The sequence below is a fragment of the Protopterus annectens genome, chromosome 5.part0, assembly GCF_019279795.1.
Source record: "Protopterus annectens isolate FY-2018-M chromosome 5.part0, PAN1.0, whole genome shotgun sequence".
NCBI classification, from domain to species: domain Eukaryota; kingdom Metazoa; phylum Chordata; order Ceratodontiformes; family Protopteridae; genus Protopterus; species Protopterus annectens.
The window spans coordinates 1,174,499,768-1,174,522,969 of NC_056735.1; the positions used below are offsets into that span (position 1 = coordinate 1,174,499,768).

Sequence of the window (23,202 nt, forward strand, 5' to 3'; positions counted from 1 at the left end):
AAAGGCCGAATAGATCAGGATAAGGATCATATAGGGAATGGTAATGTAAGACCAAATATGTAACCAATGCCGACTTTGCAACACAATGTAAAATGGAAATATGCAGATACCCCAGTGAGTTGCCTGGTAGCAGAGATCTGTACCAGCTATAGCTTGTCAGGCTCAGTAATTGGTAGCCCCAGGTAAAGTGTTAGTCCATATGTGAAGAAACCAGAGCAAGCACAGCCATAGGTAAGTCAATAGAAGAAATAAGGTGTTTAAACAGTGAGGATTTCCTCAGATGATAAAAGAGAATTTGACAATAGCAGAAACCTGATTCCTAAAGGTAAGATGCTCATCAAATATAATTTCTGGATTCATGGACTGAATCACTGTAAGTAATATCTGGGGACAAAACCGTAGCATAAAAATTATGAATGGTGGCAGAAGAGTCGTCACAGTTGTCATTCTCGTGGTGAGCATCAAACAATTACCAATTGCATCAAACAACTGCCAATTGCATCAAACAATTACCAATCGACCAATTTTGGATGCATTCCAAGTCCACAGCATGTTTATTTAGAACCATTATAGTGTCTCGAGGAAAGGAAAGGTAATGCTGTATGTCATCAGCATACGATAGGGTTACCACCTGCTCCACTTTGCGAGGGACGGTCCCTCTTTGGGCAGTTGTGTCCTGACAAAAAATGGCAAATGCCCTGAGATTTTAGGACAAAATTATTTCCTATATTTTATGTAATAGTTGCATAAAACAGTTATTCTGTGTCTATAATACCTAAATGTTATAAGAAACAGAATAAGCAACTAAAATGCTACAAGAATAAGCTTTTATTTAGGCAAAATGTTAAGTTCTATTCTTTGTACTGACCGTGGGTATGTATCGACCTGTAAAATGTGATGTTTGTAACAAAAATGTCCCACTTTGGCCATTTGAAAAGGTGGCAACCCTAGCATACGAATGGATGTTTGTACCTCACCTATTTATTTATTTACATTTCTTTAACAAGAAAGTCTGACTGAGAATTTAAACCTTTGATCAGAGGAAGCCTGGAGAGGAAAACTCCATGGTTACATATACAAAATTATTATGACAAATGTAGAAAGCATTTATTAAAGCAAAAAAACTTTATAATGTTAGACCAGAGACATATTAAGAGTTCAACCATGAATTAATCTCATGGCGCAATTCACATACATTAAAGTGAATGTTTTATAAAAATTATACAAATACAGTTTGGAGGTAACACTCTAGTACACGTACATTAAAGTGAATCTTTTATACAAAATTAATACTAAAATACTTTTGGTGGTTGCACTCTACAATGTACATACTTTAAAGGAAATTTTTATACTAAAACAGTACTGTACTTAGGCACTCAGGTAGTGAGGGATAATGATTACTGAGTACCCAGGTTGAGCTGATACAAGTGTCAAAGAATGAAGACAGACATAAAGAGAAAGATGGTTGCGTGGTGATGATGAAAGGCATAGAGATGGATAGAATAAAAGATGTGTGATACAGGATTGAAATGAATTTCTGAGTGATGAGTTAGTCAGGAATATATGGAAGAATATATGCAGGGGAAGCTATGTGGTGGTCAGAAATATGTGTTTGAGATAAGAAGTAGATGAGGACCTTGAGAAGGTCAGTGATATATTAGAGAAACATTCAGACGATGGGTAATTTGAAGTGAGTCTGCACAAGAAATGTGCTGCAGTTAATGGTAGCAGTATGCCGTTGTGTGCAAAGAAGTGGAAGGAGTGGGAGGAGCTACTCAGGTGGTTCACAGAATCAGATTTCCATGTGTCAAGAAGGATTGATTTTGCATCCTGTTTGACAGTTTTTGGTGCATTTATTAGGCAGAGAAAGGTTAGAAGAGAGTTCCAATGTTTTGCCATAAGGCAAGTAGCTAGCGAGTTGCCATCAGAGTTTGTGAGGGAGTCACATTTGCCAGATTTTTTTTAGATGAACAGAAAGTACCAGAAGGGATATACCAGTGCAGTAGACTAGTGAGAGAGGGGCAGGCGTGTGGATTCTGGAGTTTTTTGTGCTATTTTTAAATGGTTGAGTTTGAGGATGTTGGGAAAATTCAGCTAGTTTAGCTATTTGATAGCATCACAGTGGTGTGTTCTGTTAAGAAGACTAGGGGGAAATGTTATAATCTTGTTGTATGATTGCACAAACTGTGTGAGTTATGTTGATTGCAGATCAGTAATGATTGCTGAGGTGTATGTCAGGAAGGGATAAGGCAACAGCAGCAATGTCTTTCTATTCTTCATCAGACAAAAATGTTTTGGATCAACAGAGCATACCTAATTTTGGGTCAGTCTTTTGGTTACTTAATGAATTTGCAGGTCAGATTTTAGGTGTTCATCAATAGTGATTTCAGGTAGTTTATTGTGGTGGACTAGTACAATCAATGTGCCATCAGATGTTTGAAGGATAAGTGAGTTAAGCAGTGTTAATAATAGCTTAGGTGAGAAGAGCATATATTATTTGAGGAGGTAGGACTAGATTAGATTCCGGAAGCCAGGTTTCTACAGATGTAAAAGAATGAGGAGTGACAGGTCTATATTAAAATCACAAGAGGTGTTACATTGACTTACTTCAGTGACACATAAAGACCGAAGTCTGAAAATAGCGAAGGCTCAGGCCAGCAATTTTTTTCTCAGGGAAAAAAGTAGCTTGGCCTGAGCCATAGCATTGCCCTTTACCCCACCGTAGTACGATCTCAGAGTTGGCATATTTAGTTGGGTTGTGTGCTGGGGGTACAGCCCCCATGTTTGGGCACGTGGGGGGGCAAAGCCCCCCCACTTAGTGATGTTTTAAACAGTGTGTGTTTGGTACTAGTGATTTTTTTTCCAGGGAAAGAAATCGCTGTTTTGACCGTTCACGGTTTAGTGCATTTGGTCTTTATGTATCAGTGAAGAGGCGTTCGATGTAACGTCTCCTCATGATTTTAACATAGACCTGGAGTGACTTTTTGAATTTCAAAGATAAAGCGAGCTGAACAGATGATGGAGGAGCCATATGTGCACTTGATCAGAGTAGAGACGGTTAGGGCAGTAGGCAGATTGTTGATGAATATAGTGAGAAGTGGGCTTAGGATAGATCCTTGGGAATATCAATGGGATGGGGAGGAATGTGGAAGAGGCTTGCAGCCATTTTGCACTCTGAGTTCTGTGGTAAAGGTAAGATTAGAACCATATGATGACTTTGTCTGATTAAGCCTGTCTTAGAGAGTCTGTGAAGAAGTATTAATGGCTTTAAGAGATCAAGGAATACTGAAGAAACTAGGATAGCTCTGTTTGTGATGATATTTTCAGTATTTAAAAAATGAGAAGAGCTGTGCCAGTGTTAAAAGAAGGCCAGAAGCCATGTTGGCATGGTGAGAAGCGATTGTGATTGAGGAGGATAGTTAACAGTTGTGAGTGGATACATTTTTGAAAGTTGTGATAGGATGGCTGTGGGTCTGAAGCAGAAAATATCAGAAGATGGGCCACTAAGTGGAGTGGGAGGACAAAGGATATTTGCCAAATGGAAGGGAATATGCATCCTTCATTAATCTGTTATTTAAGCTACAGACAGGGTAAGCTAAAATTTCAGCTGCTAGTTTTAGATATGCTGTGGGGAGGTTATCTTGGGCTGTGGTGGTTACTTTTAATTTTAAAGGTACGGTTTAATAGCTTTGTTGGGTACTGATTTGAAGTCAAGAGTATTTTTTGTATGGTATGTGGGAACAGGAGCTGTTTCTGTCCTGTATTTAGAGGTTGAGAGAGAGAGAGAGAGAGAGAGAGAGAGAGAGAGAGAGAGAGAGAGAGGGGTAGGTAGTGCTGATGAAGTGTGTGTTGAAGGAACAAGCTAGCCTGAAGTCAGATTCAGTAGGTAGGGGGTTAGGTTATAAGTGTTTACCTTGGTTTAAAAGTTTAGAAATGGTAGAACAGAACAGTCTGGGGGAACTGGTGTGGTGGATTTGTTGGAAGACAATTTTTTTGTCTGAATTTATTTGGGTTTTGGCTTTATTACAAAGGTGATGGTAATGCTAGTAGATGGTTGTGCTCTTAATCATTTTGCCAGGTATTCTGTGCTTTATCCCCTAGGTGCATGAGTTGTTTGGTTGATAGAGTGAGACGGTGGGGAAGGGAGCTGAGGTAGTTCTGACTCTTTTGTGCCAGAGTGAGGCATAAGAATATAGGATGTTTGAAAAAGTATTGTGAAAGTGCTGGACAGATTCACCTAGTGGTAGGAACTTTAGTGCACTACAGCTATAAGCCTGCAATGATACAAGGAATAAATCCTTGTTGAATTTAGTAAGATTCCTAACAGGCGTGTAGATTGTTGACTTGCCTATGAATACCATCGCCTAGCAGCAGGGTATATGGTAAACAATAGAACTGGAATGGAACCCTGTAGTACCCACATGTCAAGGGAGAGGGTGAGAAGGGGCTACTGCCAGACACAAACTGCTGAGTAAGACCAGTGTGCTGAGAGCAAACTACTGTTAGACAGCACTGGACATACTACAATAGTGGGCTAGACAATCAAGTAGAACGCTATGGACCACAATACCAAGTACTAGGGAGAGATCTAAGAGGATCAAAATGGAATAACACTGCTGATCTTTTTCTGCTAATTAAGGCAGTCTCAGTCCTAGGCCTAGACTGAATTCAGACTGGAATGGATCAGAGATTCCATTAGTACTATGAGAGGCATTCTGTTCTCTACAACCTTGATAACAAAAGAAAGACTGGAATTAGGTCAGTAATTACCCAAGTTATCATAATTTATCCCTACCTTCTTGAGGAAAGGAATAACCTTAATCTCTTTTAGATCTGAGCAAAAAATTATTGTCTCAAGGAACAGAGTTTCAGTTAGATAAACACTAGACCCAAGATATCCAGACAAAATATAACAAACCTGGATGGACAAGAATCTGGTCTACAGGTAATTGAGTGCATACTGGAGACCAGAGTAATGAAATCATCATAATCAATTATTTCAAACTCAGACCAGGAAAAAGACTTCTTACACTGACCAAAACTACTGCAGGACCCCATGAGCATACCTTTGCCAGCATTATACCTGATAGAGGCAATCTTGGAAGGGAAATATCTAGCAACAAGCCTGCATTCTTCTGAAGATAACTAGTCCATAGTGGCAAGAGAAAAAGGATTACTAAGCCCAGATACCACTTGGAAGAGTGCTGCAAATCAATTGGCTGCCATTTAGATTTCTTGACATAGGTAAACAGATTTATTTCAAGTACCAACCTGCTAGAGAGAATAGTTGCATTGTACTTTGTCACTGGCCTTGGTCATGGCTGAAAAAAGACCTTAGATTGGCCCACTCACCTGGTTAAAAAATTTAAATAAATAAATAAATAAATAAATAAGCATGTTCAAGCTTGCCCTCCACGAGATGAGTGAGGTGCCATTTCTGCTCTAACCTCTGTCCCATTTACCTCAGATCATAGAGCTCAAGATCATGCTATAGCTCATGTGGTACAAGGTGAGAAGGGCATACACAGCTTAGGGCTAGCAGGTAAAGACAGAGCACATTGACATGGTTGTATACTGCAACAGCCTCATTGTTCACATGTGCAATGAACTCCTGCAACTGTTTATGGATACTGGAAACCAATGAATCAAAGTTCCTACAATCAGGAAACATGGGTCAGCAGGTGCCAACCTCGGGAGAGCTAACAAAAAATGAATAACGCTTTGATCTAACCACATGACTCGCTCCACCTCCTTGTCACCCGCATGAAATGTCAAGTCCAAAGTATGTCCAAGTATATGTTTTGTGGGGGTAATCACCTGAGCAAATCCTTGCATAATACACAGGCACTCTTTAGCAAGAGTTAAAGATTTCTCATCCACCCAGATGGTAAAGTTAACCAGAATTAGCCACCTGGGTGCTATGAGAATGAAGGAGACAAGAAAATTCAGAAGTCCTAGAGAAACATCCTTGTACTACCTGTGGAGGGTAGACAGGGAGACAATGACAGTTTGCTCCTACTTCCATGGCATACTCAAAGGAGTCTAATGCTCCAGATGTGACCTCCTTCAGCATTAGGGAGGAACAAAATAAAATGGCAACCTGCTTGCCCGATCTCTCAGATCAGAATGCTGTATATAACTGTATACTGGTAGGAACAATAACCACAGGAAGATGCAAACCGCAGTCCTCAGAGTGTCTGATTACATCATCCAAGTAGGCCACAGCACAGTACTGGTGAAGCTGCAGTACATGGTCCATCAGCCTAAGGTGTCCTGAAACCCACTATGGGGCATCACTGTGAGTCCAACAATGTCCATAGCAATTTTTCATAAAGAAACTTTATTATAAGCTACAGCCCTGAACAGTAGTATCTTGCCATACCTCCTGCCTTGGTTTTATCCATATCCGAGTGGTCAACTAATATGTGGGTGTATGCCTGCTTCATTAATAAATTCCTGAATGGTTTGGGTAATGGCAGCTGATGTATAACTTTTCCCTTTTCTTTTGCTACCTTACCAAGTCATTCTGCAGGTCAAAATAAGAACAGTCTCTGTGGTGGGTTCCTCTCCTACCACCTTGGCTATACTCTCTCTGGTCCAACTCAGAGTCTCATCCTTCTATTGTGCCTCCTTGAAGTCCACTCTACATATCTGGTCACTGGACAGATTGAGATCCTCTTCCCTTTGGGCCTCTCATCAAGTGGAGAGCTTTGTCTCCTTCCCCGCTAGAACAAAAGTCCTGGCAAGGTTCTGTTGGCTGGGTCTCCTGAAAGAAATTGAGAATGTATACATGTGCTGTCTAGAGTGTTAAAAAAAGTTTTTAACCTAGGTTTCAAGACTCCATTTATACCCACTTATACCACTGCTTGTATTCCAATTTCTTCTAGAAATAATTGCTGTCAACTTTGCTAGACCTGTAGTGAGACACACCAATCAGTTTCAGTACATCTGAATAGTATTAGACTGTGCTACTAAACTCCCAGAGGCCCTCTTAGAAAGGTTACCTCCAAAGTCACAGTGAAGAAACTTGCATTGTTTCTCTCCATCACAAGTGTGCCAAAAGAATTTCAGACAGGCTGGGGATCTCTCTTTATGTCAAAAATCTTGTGTCATCTCTGTCAGCATTCATGGTAAAACAGCTATGAACCTCCACCTATCACCATTGTAGAAATGTTTAATAGAATATTAAAATCAGTGCTAAGGAAAGTCAGAAAGAGAGAGAGAGAGAGAGAAAAATGAAAGGAACTATGATTAGGTTTTATCCTATCTAGTGTTTGATATTTGAGAGCTGCCTCAGGCTTCTGCAGGGTTTAGCCCCTTTGAACTCTTATGTTTCAGACAGCCAAATGGGCTACTGAACATAGCAGAAACATATGACCAGAAGAAAGAATACATTTTAAGAGGATTTTATACAATTAAACTTTAGTGTCCTCTGCCATTCTGTGATCTGCCACTCCCTCAACCTTTTCAGTGGAGGAGCAAAAACAAAAAAAGGTCTTCTCATACTTGAAAACACGATAACAGCTCTTTTTGTCTTTTACAACTGTAACAGACTACTTGTTACAGTTTATGCCCCACACAAAGCACTAAAACTCTACAGTCCTGACCACAAATGCAGTACAGGCATTCATGACTGATTAAAATCACAGCGGCATTATATCAGCACAGTACGCTGAAGTTCTTGGGTTTGAGTCCCAAATTAGAGTTAATATTATCCTTTCCTTCTATGATTCCAAAAATTCTAATAATTCTCTTGGAAACATTCCTCCCAAATATGTAAATGTTCTCGTGAGAAATGAATATATCAGATAGAATTGCTTTCCAAACAAATAACTTTCTCATAACCCACTTTTTTTTAACTAATGCAAAAGATTTAGCTACTTAATTTAGCCTCTAAAGCCTCAATTTATTTTCTAAAGTCTCAATTTCTCATACAGGAAAAAATCACCTTCTTGCATCTGTTTACCAGAATCTTTACTTGCGTATTTGTTTATTTTAATGCATCATATCCTAAACCATGTTCTTGTTCCTTTACTATTTTAATTAACCAAAGTTTTTTCTTAACCATAATTACTACAGCATCAACTTACTATTTCATTATGGCAACCAAACTGAGCAAAATTTTTCTTATTGGCACCTTTGCTTCGCACATTTGTGTGAGGTATGCTTTTACTCAACCATCCATTTATTAGCACTTTAAGCGTACTGTTCTAATTAACTGATTTCTGAAATTGTACTCATTTCACATTGAACCCACATTCTTCCAAAACTTGCAACCTTTCTTTATGACATATCCTATCATATGCTTTTTCAATACCCAGCACAACTAACCCACATTCTACTATATTATATATATACTGCATTCTGCAATATCTTTAATTACTGCAAACATCTTTTATTATCTACCTTTTACACCACAAAGCCAAACAAATATAAGCTTAATAAACATATTTTCAACTCTTTTATGAAATTATTTCCATCATTGGTTTGTAATCCACATTGCAAATGGTCTCCATTTTCTATCAGTTCCTTATATATTTCATAAGAATTTTATCGCTCATTTATATACATTTCTTTAATGAGTAACATTTTCCAACCACTCATTCAAAATATAAACAAAAAAATGTTCTTCCATTTTCATTCCCTTATAAAAACTAAAGCTAATATAATCTGAGTTAGGAAGAGAACTGTAATTTATTTCTATGAATAATCATCTAATCTTTGCACAATATTAACATTTTTAAATTGACATTGCATTCTCTCTGTAATAGAGGCACACAGGAATTAAACCACACTGTCTGCTGCTGTTTATTATATGTCTTCTTCACATACTCCAAATTTACTGACATAATTTGACCTTGTTTATGTACTACTCCTTCTTCATTAATGTATTGATTTAAATTCCATTCTATGTATCCTATTTCCGAGGCATGGATTAACTTCCTCTTTTTTTACATTTAAAAATACTGGTGCCTATACAACAATGCTTTCCTTTTTTATTAAATGTCATGTCTGTGCTTACCATTTTTTTATAAAATTATTCTTAATGGCTCATTAAATTACTTTACATTTTTTCCTTGTGTACAGCCTTTTCTCATTTATTTCACTCACCTTCTATGTTCGTGTGTCTTTCTTACTTTATTTACCCGCCACCATGTTGTCCATGCCAAATAAAAAAGGATGCATACCAACATGATCCTTTCATAATTTATTCCTCTCTTCTCTTACTTATATTAATTGTAAACCCATTCCTCATACCCTTATACTTCATTTACCTGTTTTTATCATATTCACATTATCTTGAAAAGTCACTCAAATAGCCATATCATCTGAAAATCATACATCTTTCTTACATAGTCTGTAAATGTAAACAATAGAATATTTTAGTCTTGTGTTGACCTATTTTATAAGTAAAGTATATATTTTTCCATACTCTTAGCTATCCACCTTTCTTCCCTTCTTTATACATTTTATATAGTGTGAGACTTTTCTTGTTGTCTTCCATAAATTACAATTTCCTACAAGTATATCCACACGTACTGCAACATATTGCTTTATTGCTGTAAATAAATCTGTTCTATATTTTACATTTGCATATGTATATAGCACCATCACTCATAAAAACTTCAAATAAAATGTTAAATCTAGAACTAATAAGAATACATTTTTCCTATAACATAACTTAAAAAATATATTTGGATTAATCAACACAACTAAAATTCATAAATTTAGTTCCAGGATTATAGGCCATAAAATCCGGCAGCCATTTAGGAATTCAAACTATTTCCTTTGCTTTTCTGTTATGAAGCATGTACCTAATAAACACCTCACTTCTGTAAAATTTTGCTTTCATCATTGTAAAAGTGTAAATCTAGTTTCATGAATTAGACTTTTAACATTGATCGACAGGAAAGTACTGTTATCTTTTTATTTCTTGCTTTTCTTTTTTAGGTTCTGGTTCATCCACATCTTTGATTTCCTTCTTTTAGATTTCTTTGTAATATAATTTAAGCTAGTATATAACAAATCATTGTGTTTTGTTTAATCATCAAAATGTCAAAGCCATTACGTGTAGCTGCAACATAACCATCTTCTACCAAGTGTAACATAGCTAATAGCATCTAGCAACTTCACGTCCACTCACATTTTCTACATCTTGTAATATAACATGTTTTGTTCTAATGTTGCTTGCACTAAATCAAACAAAACTATTGTTTGTTCTGCAACATTCTATTTAATTGTGTTTAGGAGGTTATCTGGAAATATGTTTTAAATGTTAGCACATAGACATTTTAGGATGCCCCCTTTCCTCACATTGAAAGCACCATCTTTACCATAATGAGTTACAAGAGATGATTGGCAGACTCACAAAAATAAGTGTTCACCTGTCTCTATTATTAGACATTCTAGCTGATAAACTCAATAATTATAATGCTAGGAATATGCTGTCATTTGTTACACACAGCTTTCAAACTCACACACATCTCTTAGACCTGTCAGTAAATCTCTTTCATCAAAATCCTTTTAAATAGTATGCACAGACTGACAAATAGAAGCAAAGTAAGACAAAAGTTATTTTCATTGATATATAATCTCTGGACTGAATCAATAAATGCTGTCTTACATTAAGGTGCACTTTAACTAAGAAAAAAAACATAATGTGGCTATGATACTAATTCCTTCTTCTCTTCAAATAATGCAAGAAAGCTGTCTAACACAGAAAAAAATATTAGTACACAAAAACATTCAATTCCTAAATAGATTAGTTAGAGTTTTATATTAACCCCATTCTGTGAATTTCATGTTCAGCAATTGCATGTTTGTTATGGTCAATGTCAGTAACTACAGATCAAATATTATCTGTAATTTTATACAAAGTTGAAAGTACTTTAGATGTGTGGAAACTGTTCACCATGCAGGAGAAATTCAGTAAGAGATCCAGCTTTACAGATTTCAAGCCTCAGGTTTCTATGCAGGGATGAAATAAAATATTTATTTATTTTATTTGCTGGCATTTGATTATTGGGATAGTCTACTGGGCCTTGAGAGCCCATTTTCAGTAAAGGCCCAAGCAGAAATGCTCCAAAACAAGTAATAATATAGAACAATTAAATAAAATATATACAGGCAAGTTAACCTCAAAATTTCAAGATACAAACAATTGTGAATTCATACATAAATGTGTATGTACAAAGAAAATGTGAAATAGAGAAAAGAAAATATCATTTTTACAGGATAATTGACTTCAGAGGTTTAGCATAAATATAAAAATCATGTATAACATTTAGGGGGCACATACAAACAAGTCACAGATCTGTAAACATAACCTTTAGGGGGGAGGAGTGGTAAAGGTAAAGGTGTAGAATTAGAGAAGGGCAATTTGCACGAGCATTTTGAGATGGAGAAATAGTGAATGTATAGAAAAAGAGAAAAACAGGGGGATTTGCGGGAATTGACACTAGAAGTGAAAAAGAAATTGAAGATTTGTAAGTGAAGATAAACTTTGTTATAGGAATATAAATAACTAGGTTATATGACAGTTAGAGGTTAATGGATGATGGGTGAGGAAGAATAGGGTTAGGCTTTAAATGCAGAGAGTATAGAGAAGTTACAATTCCAAATGGAAGAGAGATAGTTATGTAAGGAAGTTTTAAAAGGAGCAATATGAGGGTTGGATCTAACAGTGAGAGGAAGAGACTTCCAGAGTCTAGCTACAGAGTAGGAGTATAAAAGTTGGCCGGCAGAACATTTTGGTCTATGTATTTGTAGTAGATGTCGATTCTTAGATCTTAGGTACCTGTTGGGTAGGTAGTTGCTGAATAAGGTAGTGGTCTTCAACTCAGGGAACAAATGCACAACACCCTGTGTGAACCATTCTTTCAATAAGTAAAGAATCCAAGCACTGACTGCAGAAACTTTCAGAATTCAGGTTATTGCTTTCTACCATACTATCATTTTGCTTTTCCAAAAACTGATCAGGACTTACTCAAAGCATAGTTCATTCATTTTCCTCTGTCCTTCTTCCAGCAAAATTGGGCTGCCTATAAGTTAGCCTGATACATAACTTGTCAGACCCACTACAGAGATTATTCAGTATCAGCCTCCAAACAGGCTCTGTGCCAGATTAATGGAGGACAGCAACAGTTATTCCCTTGCACAAAGGTGGGGTGTCAGTGGACCCTGGTAATTATAAACACATAATCCTGACCAGCTTCATTAGTAAGGCTATGAAAAGGATCATTATAGAATTAATAAATAAGGGCAATAACCTACAAACCCTTCACCCAAGCCAGTTCAGATTCATCATGGGCAGATCCTGGTTCATTAACTTGGAATAAAAGAAAATGGCAAACATCTTGCTTTAGCTCTCTGATCTAGAATGGTGTATAACCAATAAACCTGGAGGCACAATGGCCACAGGAAGATGCAAATCCCAGTCATTAGAGTGGTTGATTACATCATCCAAGTAGGCTGTTGCATAGTGGTAGTGAGGTTCAAGTAAATAGTCCATCAGCTGGCAGCACATGTCTAGGGCTCCAGGAAGGCTTAGTGAGAGGACAGTGTACAGAAATGCACCATCAGACATCAAAAATATATCCTTCTCCCTAGCTTCATCAGTTAACAGAATCTGCAATACCATTTTGATAGATCCAGGGTGGTCAGAAAATGTAATCCTCTCTAGCTGCTCTATTAACTCATCTATCTGGGAGCATAGGGCAGCATTTTAATTTGGAGACATTATTGATTTTCTGAAAGTATTTGCAAAATCAGATGGGTCCATATGGATGTGAGACCAAAAGTATTGCACTGCTCCATTCCATACATGACTTTTCAATTACCCCTAATTTCAACATCTTCTGTATTTTTTCACTGACTGCTTGTTTCTGGGATTCATAAACTCTATAGGGTTTCAAACTAGCTTCTTTCCTAGGGACTGTATCTGTATGCTTAAGTGCAGCTTTATCAGGAAGCTCTGAAAATCTTTGTTCCTTGGTAGGAGTTCTGTTTCTTGCATTCTAGGGTTTTGAAAGTGTGCAAGCTATGGTTACCATTGATAAGATTATCAACTGTTTCTCTTCTTCCTGGATCCAAACCTTTATCACACTTATTGCAGCAACATTTATGTTCCTCCAAGAAAGCATATTTGCTCAGTGGATCTCTCTCCATATAACTGTCTAGTTTACTCCAGCTAGTCTTTGAATGACTTCAGAAGGTCCCTGACATTTGGCTAGGAATGTAATCTTTGCTACAAGAACCACAACTAGAACTTGGTTCCTTATTTAGCAGTCCTTATTCCAGGTATTCCAATTATATTTCCTGTTGACTGGCTCGTGTTCTATATGTTGTCAGACATTTGGCATTATATTCCATGGTGGTGCAGTGGTAGCGTTGTTGCCTCCCACCAAGAGGTTCTCCCGTTTGATTCTCGGCTGGAGTGTGGGGAGTGCCTTCTGTGTGGAGTCTGCATGCCCTCTCCGTGGTTGGGTGGGCATTCGAAAGACAGGCATAAATGGGCGCGCCTTCGTTGAAGGTTAGACATCGAGCTGGCACCTCGGCGTTCGTGAAAATCTACTGCCAATCATTAGCGGACCGGAGTTCCGCTGTGCTGACCCCTAACCAGGAAAAGACAGCAACAACTTTTAACCTATCTAGGATGGGGTTAAGTGAGCATCTGCCATGGGCACATAGTGTTGGGGGCCTGATTGACACACACACACACACACATATTCACTTATGCATGAACATTAAACATGAGTAGAACAGAGCATTTTAGCCCACCATAACAGAATCAAAACTCGTTCGACATGAATCTTTTTTAGGGATGACTAGTTCATCCATCACACCCTAGTTTCATGGTGACAGCATTTGAAGCATGTTCTAGCAACAGGGGTATTTCAGGAAGTACTTATCCTTGTCATATAACGCTTCAGTATTATGACTGACAGAACTTCCTTGCAGAAGTTAATAAAACCCAGTCTAGGTTAATTTGTCCAAGTCCTTAGATACTATTTTCTGATTAACTGGAGTTGTGTTAGCCAGCTGAAGATTTTTTCACAGCATACATTTACCTTGTTTTTCACTGTGAAACATATTGGAAGATTTGTTTCTTGATGTACAAAATATCAGAAGTCTGTAACAATGAAATTCCATAACTTACACACTTTGTAGGTTTGACTGGGTTAAAATTGAAAACCATGCCCCAGAGCGCTTAATTTCTTCAGTCAAAAGCTGGGGAAAAGTATTTCAAAATAATGACAGCGGCTTCAGTAAGAGACACATTTTATTTTTTCGCAGTAATCAAGGTACTCAACTCTCACATGTTCCTCGTTCTAAGTATATTTCTCTGGTACACCATATTGAATTGTACTAGTTCACCAACAGCTCTTTAATATATTGTCACCACGTTGTGAGATTTCAAATTGAAGTTGTTGGAAAGTATTTCACATCGCATTTTGCTTATTTATTCCGCGTGTTTGGGTGTGTGTGTGATCATTTAATTCCGTTCTGACTGTAATTACTAGTGCTCTTAATTGATTTTAATCAAAACCTATTGGCCACAAAATCACTTACTTTGAGGGGAGCAGAACAAATCGGTGATGCAAAATTAGGGATGAAGATGAGGATCATGATGGCTACAGTTTGCTCTACATACACTCACATACAGACGCACACTCAATGAAAAGATCTGTTCTAAAGAATGTTCCAGAGTTTCATCCCCCCAACCACTTTTGGTCATACCGCTCTTTTTATTTATTTATTTTTTTGTGGAAATGCTATAGTTGGGGGAGTCGCTGGAGATTAAATGCTACGTTCGCATACGGCCAGCAGGGGGAAGATAATGAAGATGAAAAAGAAAGAATTCTTGTGCCTGACAGGTTCATTTTTAGAACGCAAAAATAAAACACTGTGAGCACATCCATGTGCAGAGGTTTCGTACCACTGTCTTTCTGAGGTTATCTTTGACACCGGTTTGATTCCCGGTTAGCTATTGTCACATCTTCCCTGGCAAGGGTAATCCGTCAAAAAGGGAGCGCCTTCCTCCCTTCGGGCACCCTGGCTGGAGTCTTGGCAGCTAAAAGGATGTAGCCATAATAGTGAGCGTTTGCTGTACTTTAGATGGTGGTTTTGCCGTCGGTGGTGGAACGTTTCATGGAATAATTCCTTCCACCATTATGGCTGCACTGTATCAAAGCAAAGACCCTTCTTCTTCACCCAGTAAATTCTTGGCTCTTAAAGATGTCCGGGAGGTAAAGGAAGAAACAACCCTGGATGAGAAGCTCTTCCTGCTTGCATGCGAGAAAGGTAGGCTTCTTTCCTGTTTGACCTAATGTTGTGTCATAAATAACGGTTTAAACAGTTACGCCAGGCTGACAAGGCTATTGGAGGTCTGACAGTGCAAAGCGGCTGCACCCCAAGGCTGAACACAACAGGGGATATCCTAAGCGTCATGGGGTACTACTGGCCAGTGCCAAGACCTTGGATCTTCACCTTCTTTGCCCGTCTAATTTGTATTACAACATGTAAGAAATGTAGCCTGGAATATTTCAAGGCAGCTGCAGTTGTAAATCCGAGTCTCCTCTCTCTCACACACAAAAAATCGTTTTACAAAGCATTTAATATTTTCAGATGCAGCGCTTGTATACCGTTATTATAAGGCTGTGCAGGAGAGAATGTAACAAATGAGCACATTTGACTAAAATGTATAATTATCACTGTGCATTGCATGATTGTTTCCCTGGAATAAGAGGGGTTTGTCGTGTGCGAAAACATCATTAATTTGGGAAGTCTTACAATTTATATTTTTACACTACTTTGAGCGTTTAGATGGCACGATAGTTGAACGGTGACTAGTAGATAGTTGCAAAATCAGTACTTTATGTAACAGTAACCTAATGTTTTATCGCTCACTCTGGATAGCACAGTGTTGCAAAGAAGGTGATAGGTCTGAGCTATACTCCCAGGTCCATATACAGTGTTTGTTTTTACAGGACTGAATTGGTAACAATATATATATATATGGTTTCTTTTATGCGAGAGGCAGCGTTTTGACTCCACACAGGTGTGTGTGTGGGTGTGTGTGTGTATTTGGGGGTGCTGACACGTTGAATACGTAATTATAGAGTGCAATCGCCACAGCAAAAAAAAAAAAGAATATATATATATATATATATATATATATATATATATATATATATATATATATATGTGTGTGTGTGTGTGTGTGTGTGACTGACCTGCGCCCAAGAACACACTAAGTGAAAACGAGACCTACACATGACCAGTCTGGCATCTTGCCTCTTCTTCCTACTGCTGTCCCATCTTATGCATTTGAATATAACAATCTCTCTAGTACTACGTGATTTTAATTATCTATTAGCAGGGTCAGATTTGGGTCACTAAAAGGTGATATCAAAAGCAATTTAGTTTATTTTGTTATACAAACACAGTGGACATCAACGCAGCGCTCATCCTGTCACACTCAGTCATCAAACCCAGTGAGGAGCCCAGACAATATTCTAAAAAAAAAAAAAAACTGTAAAGGAAATATACTGCACACTAATTATGTCCTTTAGTACAACAGGTTAACCCAAAACAGAAATGCAAGCAAGTCAGTTACACACTAGCCGGCCTTAGGCATAGGCCAACTAGGCGGACGCCTAGGGCGGCGCTGTAGCAGGGGCACTTTTCCAGTATTTATCTGGTGTACGTAGACCAGGATGGTAGCACCGGGTGGTGTCGTGGGGGGGGGGGGGGGCGCCGTCCGCCGTCCGCCGTCCGCCGTGGCTGAAATTCTAGATGGGGAACTGTGAAGCATTTAGTAGCAATTTCAACTACGATGCTCACAACATGGTTAATAACTGTTTTTTTTCCCCTCAAATTTATATAAAAAAATTCGTTTGGCGAATTAGTATGACTTGTGTGGTAAATCCTTTCCGCTTGGAATAGCTTGGACATTTGGATTTTTAAGACTCAAAATCAGGAACGTTTTCCTTAATGAGGTACGTTTGACGTACAAGCACGCACACACACACACAAACTCCTGCATACAGTTAAGAAAAATGTATAGTTACACTTAAAAGTATGCCTTTACACTTTATATATACTTATCAGTTTTTGCAGTCTTTTAAATTCTTTACTTCAGGCAACATATAGACAGCTTCGTTTTGTATGCTAGATGTTTACTGACTGACTGACTGACTGATTGGGCATATATAGTTGAATTTCAGCTGACCATTTTTATGGTGAATATGTTATTTCTATGTTTTGCCATGTGTAAATATGATTTCGAGGAAGACACTGGCCTAGTATTATAATTTTGAGTAATAGCGTTATAAGTAATATTCTAACCCTGCTATTTACCAATAACCCTTGAGCCTTTAAAAGATCACAGTGATGGGTAAGCATCAGGTAGCAATATACCATGACGATATTTTTCTGCTGTTTGTTGTTTTTTGTGTGTTTGAACTCCAGTGAAGCAGGAGTTCTCTACCCCATCTGATAGGCTGTTCCACATATACATAGCCAAAGATAAAAATAACCTGCCCCAAAATTGGCTGTTGTCTCAGTTTTTCCATAGTGGAGACTTGCAAAAAAGCGATCCATTGAAATGAGAGTTGGGGAGCAGGGGCATTTCTTTTTTTTTTAATATCTAATATTCAGTGGAGTATAGAAGTCCACTTTAAGTAACTTGTAAAGAAAGGAGATACAGGGCCAAATCCAAGACATCTTCCTGGCTGGATGCACGACAAAGCTATGAAGGAAAGAGGTAGGAATGAGTGAGGATTTGTGGGGTATCTAACACAAAAATCTACTGTCCAGTTTAAAAGCATTTGATGAGATATTATTCCTTAAAAGAATTGTAATCAAAAGTGTCAGAACACCTGTAATTTGCTAATAATCTGTATTAGTTAAAGAGAATTTGTGCTAAATTGAGTCATCATTTGAGAGGAATTGTTAGTGATGCAGTTTGCAAGTATTATTTAACTCTCAAACTGTATTGCAGGAATTCATCCCTGGGATTCCCTTACCCTGTAGTAATGCTCAATTATTTTTGGTAAGGCTGGGCTGCAGGATATTCAGAAGAAAAAATGATTGAAGGAGCCAGTAAGGAAAACCAATAACATGCCTTGGACTTCCTATTATTCTTCTAGTTAATGTAAACTTACTAGGTCAGTTAGTAATTTATGTTAACTGTCTTGATGCGGAGTTCATTATAAAGTAGATTAGTAAACAGTAGAGCTGTAAAGCATCAACCTTATTACATGTTTTTATTTCAAATTAGTGGATAAATTGTTACAGGCGAATTAATTCACAAATGGATCCAACTATGTAAAGGGTGCCAATGATGGCAAAAAAATGGAGAAATAACTGTAAGCAAAGTAATTTTTAATGTTTAAATATATTTTATGTAATATACTTTAATATTGTTGTAAATTTTTACATAGTAATAGATGGTATATTTCTAATTATAAATGGTAAAGGCATAAATATAGGAATGCCCAGTGTGTAGGTTGAAGTAACTGCTTCTAAGTGTTAATCAACTTGAATGAGAACATGAGATCTCTAGTTCCTTGGGGTCTAGCCTATGAGAATGTATGAAGTTGTTTTCATAAAAATAAAAGTTAACCATAGTTTTTAGGATTTCTTATAAAGCCATGTCTTGACTGAAAAAAAATACACAGACAGACACAGAGGTTTATCTGAATTGATGCACTTTAGATGAGGAAGACAGCAGTGATGAGTTGCACAATGCTGCATTCTATGAACTCTTTAGGCACTGTTAGAGGATAGCAGTTTACTCTTATAAGGGCAATGAAAGCAATGCTTTAGAGAATGGAAAGATCAAGTAGAAGAAGAAGAAAATAAACTCTGAAACAGAATACCTTCCCCGAAGCTTAAACTTTAGACTGTACTAAACATAAAGTCAGAGGTGTAGACAGAAAATCCCATTTTGTGCTCATAAACTCTTTTTACTGCTTACCAACTCATCTGGCATTTCAAACAAATGTACCTCTCAACCTCTTAGCACAAGAAATCTGAACAAAACCTAACATAATGGGGGGAAGGCCCAGAAATAGGGACAGATTACAAATATTGCTCTTATAAGCTTATAAAGTTATTGGAATAACATGATTTGTGTTAGCATGCATTTTCTGAAGGATATGAAGCCTGCAACTCAAATGTTTCATTGTTTAGTGGCATTGATCCTCAGTAATTTTCCAGAAAACCACACATTTTATGAAGACAGACTAAAACATGAGGCAAAAATCTTGACATTCTGCAAAAATCTGAACAGCTGAGAGGTATGAACACATCTTTCAAAATGTTGCCCCCCCATTGCCGTCTCATATATATATATATATATATATATATATATATATATATATATATATATATATATATATGTGCGTGTGTGTAAGTATGAACATATATATCTATATAAATATATAAATACTCATTAATTGAAACTCCTAATTATCAACATTTGTTTTGTCGACACTCTTTGGTCAACAAAACAGACAGTAAACAGGTGTACATGATCAACAATCCCCAGAGTTGGGGAATATGTCTCTCCCCATGGATTGTGTGATATCCAAATTAATATTTATAATTATTGGAGGGGGGGTTCTGCAGGGGAAGACCCCTGCAGAAATAGATTTTTGTTTGCATGCTATGAGGTTGTGCCTCAAAGCATCTGTGTTAGGATGTTGATTTATTTCAACCTGTTACAGCTGATGTTTTTAGTGTCGATCTACTTGAAGTTTAGGTTAACTTCGATAGGTCCACAAGCACACACACACACACACACAAAGATTTATATATATATATATATATATATATATATATATACAGACTGCACATATCCATATATATATATATATATATATATATATATATATATATATATATATATATATATATATATATGTATGTACATATATAGAGAGAGAGATGACTGTAACTCCGTAACTTTGAAATTACAGAATGGCTGTATTGTCAGTTTTAACATGGAATTTAAATGATGTTACAGGCAAAGAAAAGGCAGAGAGTATTGCACTATATTAATAACTGTTGGGTGCAGATTGCCATATTACATGAAAAGCATCTGCATAGAAATGAACATATGAGTTTAATAAACAGAAGATTTCAGTATGGATATTCATCAGAATATCAGGGCAAAGGAAAAGTAGTGTTATACTGATTGGAACAGTGACTGCAATTGTGGTAGAAGAAAAAAATATATGTAATAATGGAAGATTTGTAGCTGCAAAGGGATAATGGCATAGAAAGAGGTTTACTTAAGTATGCATCTAAGAAAAATGAATGTGAGCACAACCTCCTGTCTCAGAGCCAAAAAATGCACCAGCACGCACCAACAATCGAAAGATGAAATTTTTAATCCAGTTGATAAAAACACACTTGCAGTTAAGCGCTTTCATCCACCAAGGACTTCTTCAGAACAAATGATAAAAAACTGCTAATCCCTTAAATACAATTAAAAAACAATTAAAAAATACATCACATGTCCTTCATCATTAGTAATTTAAAGTGCTAGTGCCTAGTATTGTATTTAAGGGATTAGCAGTTTTTTATCATTTGTTCTGAAGAAGTCCTTGGTGGATGAAAGCGCTTAACTGCAAGTGTGTTTTTATCAACTGGATTAAAAATTTCATCTTTCGATTGTTGGTGCGTGCTGGTGCATTTTTTGGCTCTGAGACAGGAGGTTGTGCTCACATTCATTTTTCTTTGGTGGACTGTTCTCAGTTTGTTTTGTTCATAAGTATGCATCTACACTTTCCCTAAATGTACAGTCATGGATCTTAAAAGAATTTTGGAAGAAAGAAGAAGCTGACAGCAGTGTAGTTTATTTACAGGTGAACTGGACCTTAGTGCATAACAGTAGAGATGTGTTGGGGGCCCTAGAAAGGAAACTATAACTAGAAAAAGTAGCTTTTAAAAATATATATGAAGATATTTGGCATGGGGTTGTTACTTCAGTAGCAGCTATTCAGCTTGAGTTTACATATTAACCCCCAAGATACAATAACTAGGTTAGGCTGGATAAAAACTATATATTACAGGAACGTATATATTTGGTTGAAAGTACTGAGACCCACGCAATAGTGATCTCTGACAATGTACTTACAAGAGCTAATATAAAGGGGACTAAAATAAAAAAAAAGGCATTGATATTTCTTTACATATTTGTTAAAAAGAGTGGAATTTAAGGAATGGGTGACATGTAAAATCTGAGAGTTATTAGGATAGATAAAAATGGTGCCTCAGGGACTACTTAACACATGAGATAAAATGAAGATGGACTTTAAGATATAGTGGCAATAAGAGAGAGAGATGTGGCAGCAAACTAACACAAGTATTTAGAAAGATTGGCATTGTTAAAATATTGCAGAGGAATGAGAATCTTACAGATCAATAGGAGGAACAGCTACAGAGTGGTAAGAGGAAAATAAGTGAATATCTGGACAATATGCAAAAATATGGGAAATAACTGCTAAACAATCATTTTTTGATAATAATCCTAGAACACAGAAGTCCATAGCGTGAAGACTTAGGCAACAGAAAATGGAAAGAGCTGTGACAAAAATACAAAGACCCTATGAGAAGATTAACTGGGAATCCTGAAGAGATAATGGAGGTATTATGCAATGTTAAGAAGATTTGTGTAGAGCAGAAGAGGGAGAAATCAGAAAGTAGCATATTTGGAAGCATCTTTGGAAACTTTAGGTATTCTAAAGCATGCCAAAGAGGCAGCTAAGCTAGCACCAGTTGGAATTGAGAAAGAAAAAATAAAAACTGGGATGTATAACCAAGCAACAGGGAAATCTCCAGGAATGGATGGAATTCCTGTAGACATCTGTTAGTTAGGAGGAAGAAGGCTGTTAAAAATTTGGAAGGCACTGTTTAATAATGTTTTAAAAGGGGGACTACCTACAAGAAGGCAGTGGTATCAGTATTAACAAAAAAGGGCAAGAACAGTGCAGACCCTGCATCATATAGACCAATATTAATTCTAAATCACAGCTACAAACTGTTTATGTCTGTATTAACTAAGAGAATTGTGAATGTGCTACTTAAGCTGATAGATATGGATCAGTGTGGTTTAGCAAAGGTATACTCTAATTCAGGGATATGTTTGGTGTAATGGTCAACAAAAATGAACTCTGGTTGCAGATGATATTATTTTATACCTGTCAAATCCCAAATTTGACATTGGAGTGCTGAAAGATAGTTTAAGATAGTGTCAGGTATTTTTGTAGGTATACCTCCTTTTATGTGAAAGGAGGTTGTATGATGCACCAGAGTGTGAAAGTACAACCTCCAAATTCCTCAAGTGTCGAGTGACAATGGTTCGACTTCCAATGAGTGAATCCACATTGGCATTTGCACATTGGAAGTTGGCATTTCAGCTGCAGATCGCACTATAGCGGGGATTGAGAAATGAACCCTTACCCACACTGTAGTGCGGTCTTGGAGTTTGTATATTGAAGTAGAGGGGGTGTGGGGGGGAACAATGGTTGGAGATAGCTGGAGTTCGAAAATTGTCGAATCTGGTTTTCCAGATTACCTTTTTTGACATTTTGTTTTGCGGCACATGTTGCATTTCGACATGTAAAGTCGCACAAATAGCATGTTTGTACAACTGCCATTCAGGCAAATGAAGGTATACCATTTTTGGGATATAAAATAAGGAAAGGTAAAACACAGGAATAGCAGGAAATTATGTGGTTAAATGACCTACTTCAACAATACTCATGTTATGTTGGTTCATGAAAAGATGAACTAGTTACGTATATGTATTAAAAGGTATTTTGCTATGGCAGTTAAATATATATATATATATATATATATATATATATATATATATATATATATATTAAAAGACCAAATGAAAGGTTATTGAAAAATACAAAAATGGAAATTAATGCTTGAGGACATGGACAAGAAGATACAAGCCAGAGGAGATTTTGTCAATGGCAATTAATAAAAAGCTGCAAGAATTTACTTATGAATTAAAGAGCGTAAAGTAGGATAAGTTGATTCATCCTGTCGAACAGCAAAAAATACTTTTTTTTTTTTTTTGGTGTCTTGACTATCTAAATTTGTTTTAAATCAGTCATTTTTCAATGCTGTTTTTAGCGTTTGCTCTTAGCTGAGTCACTCAGGTGTTCTTAGGCTAGT

The 23,202-nt window shown here is 37.0% G+C and overlaps 1 protein-coding gene across 1 annotated transcript in view; it reads left to right on the forward strand.

The window, feature by feature from the left end:
* The first annotated feature begins 14,778 nt into the window (after window positions 1-14,778).
* TRPC1 (transient receptor potential cation channel subfamily C member 1) overlaps window positions 14,779-23,202 on the forward strand; it is a 983,394-nt gene continuing 974,970 nt past the window's right edge. The window contains exon 1 of the mRNA XM_044071022.1: window positions 14,779-15,303. Within this exon, the coding sequence (XP_043926957.1) occupies window positions 15,174-15,303 (130 nt within the window). The 5' untranslated portion in view covers window positions 14,779-15,173. The remainder of the gene's footprint in view (window positions 15,304-23,202) is intronic.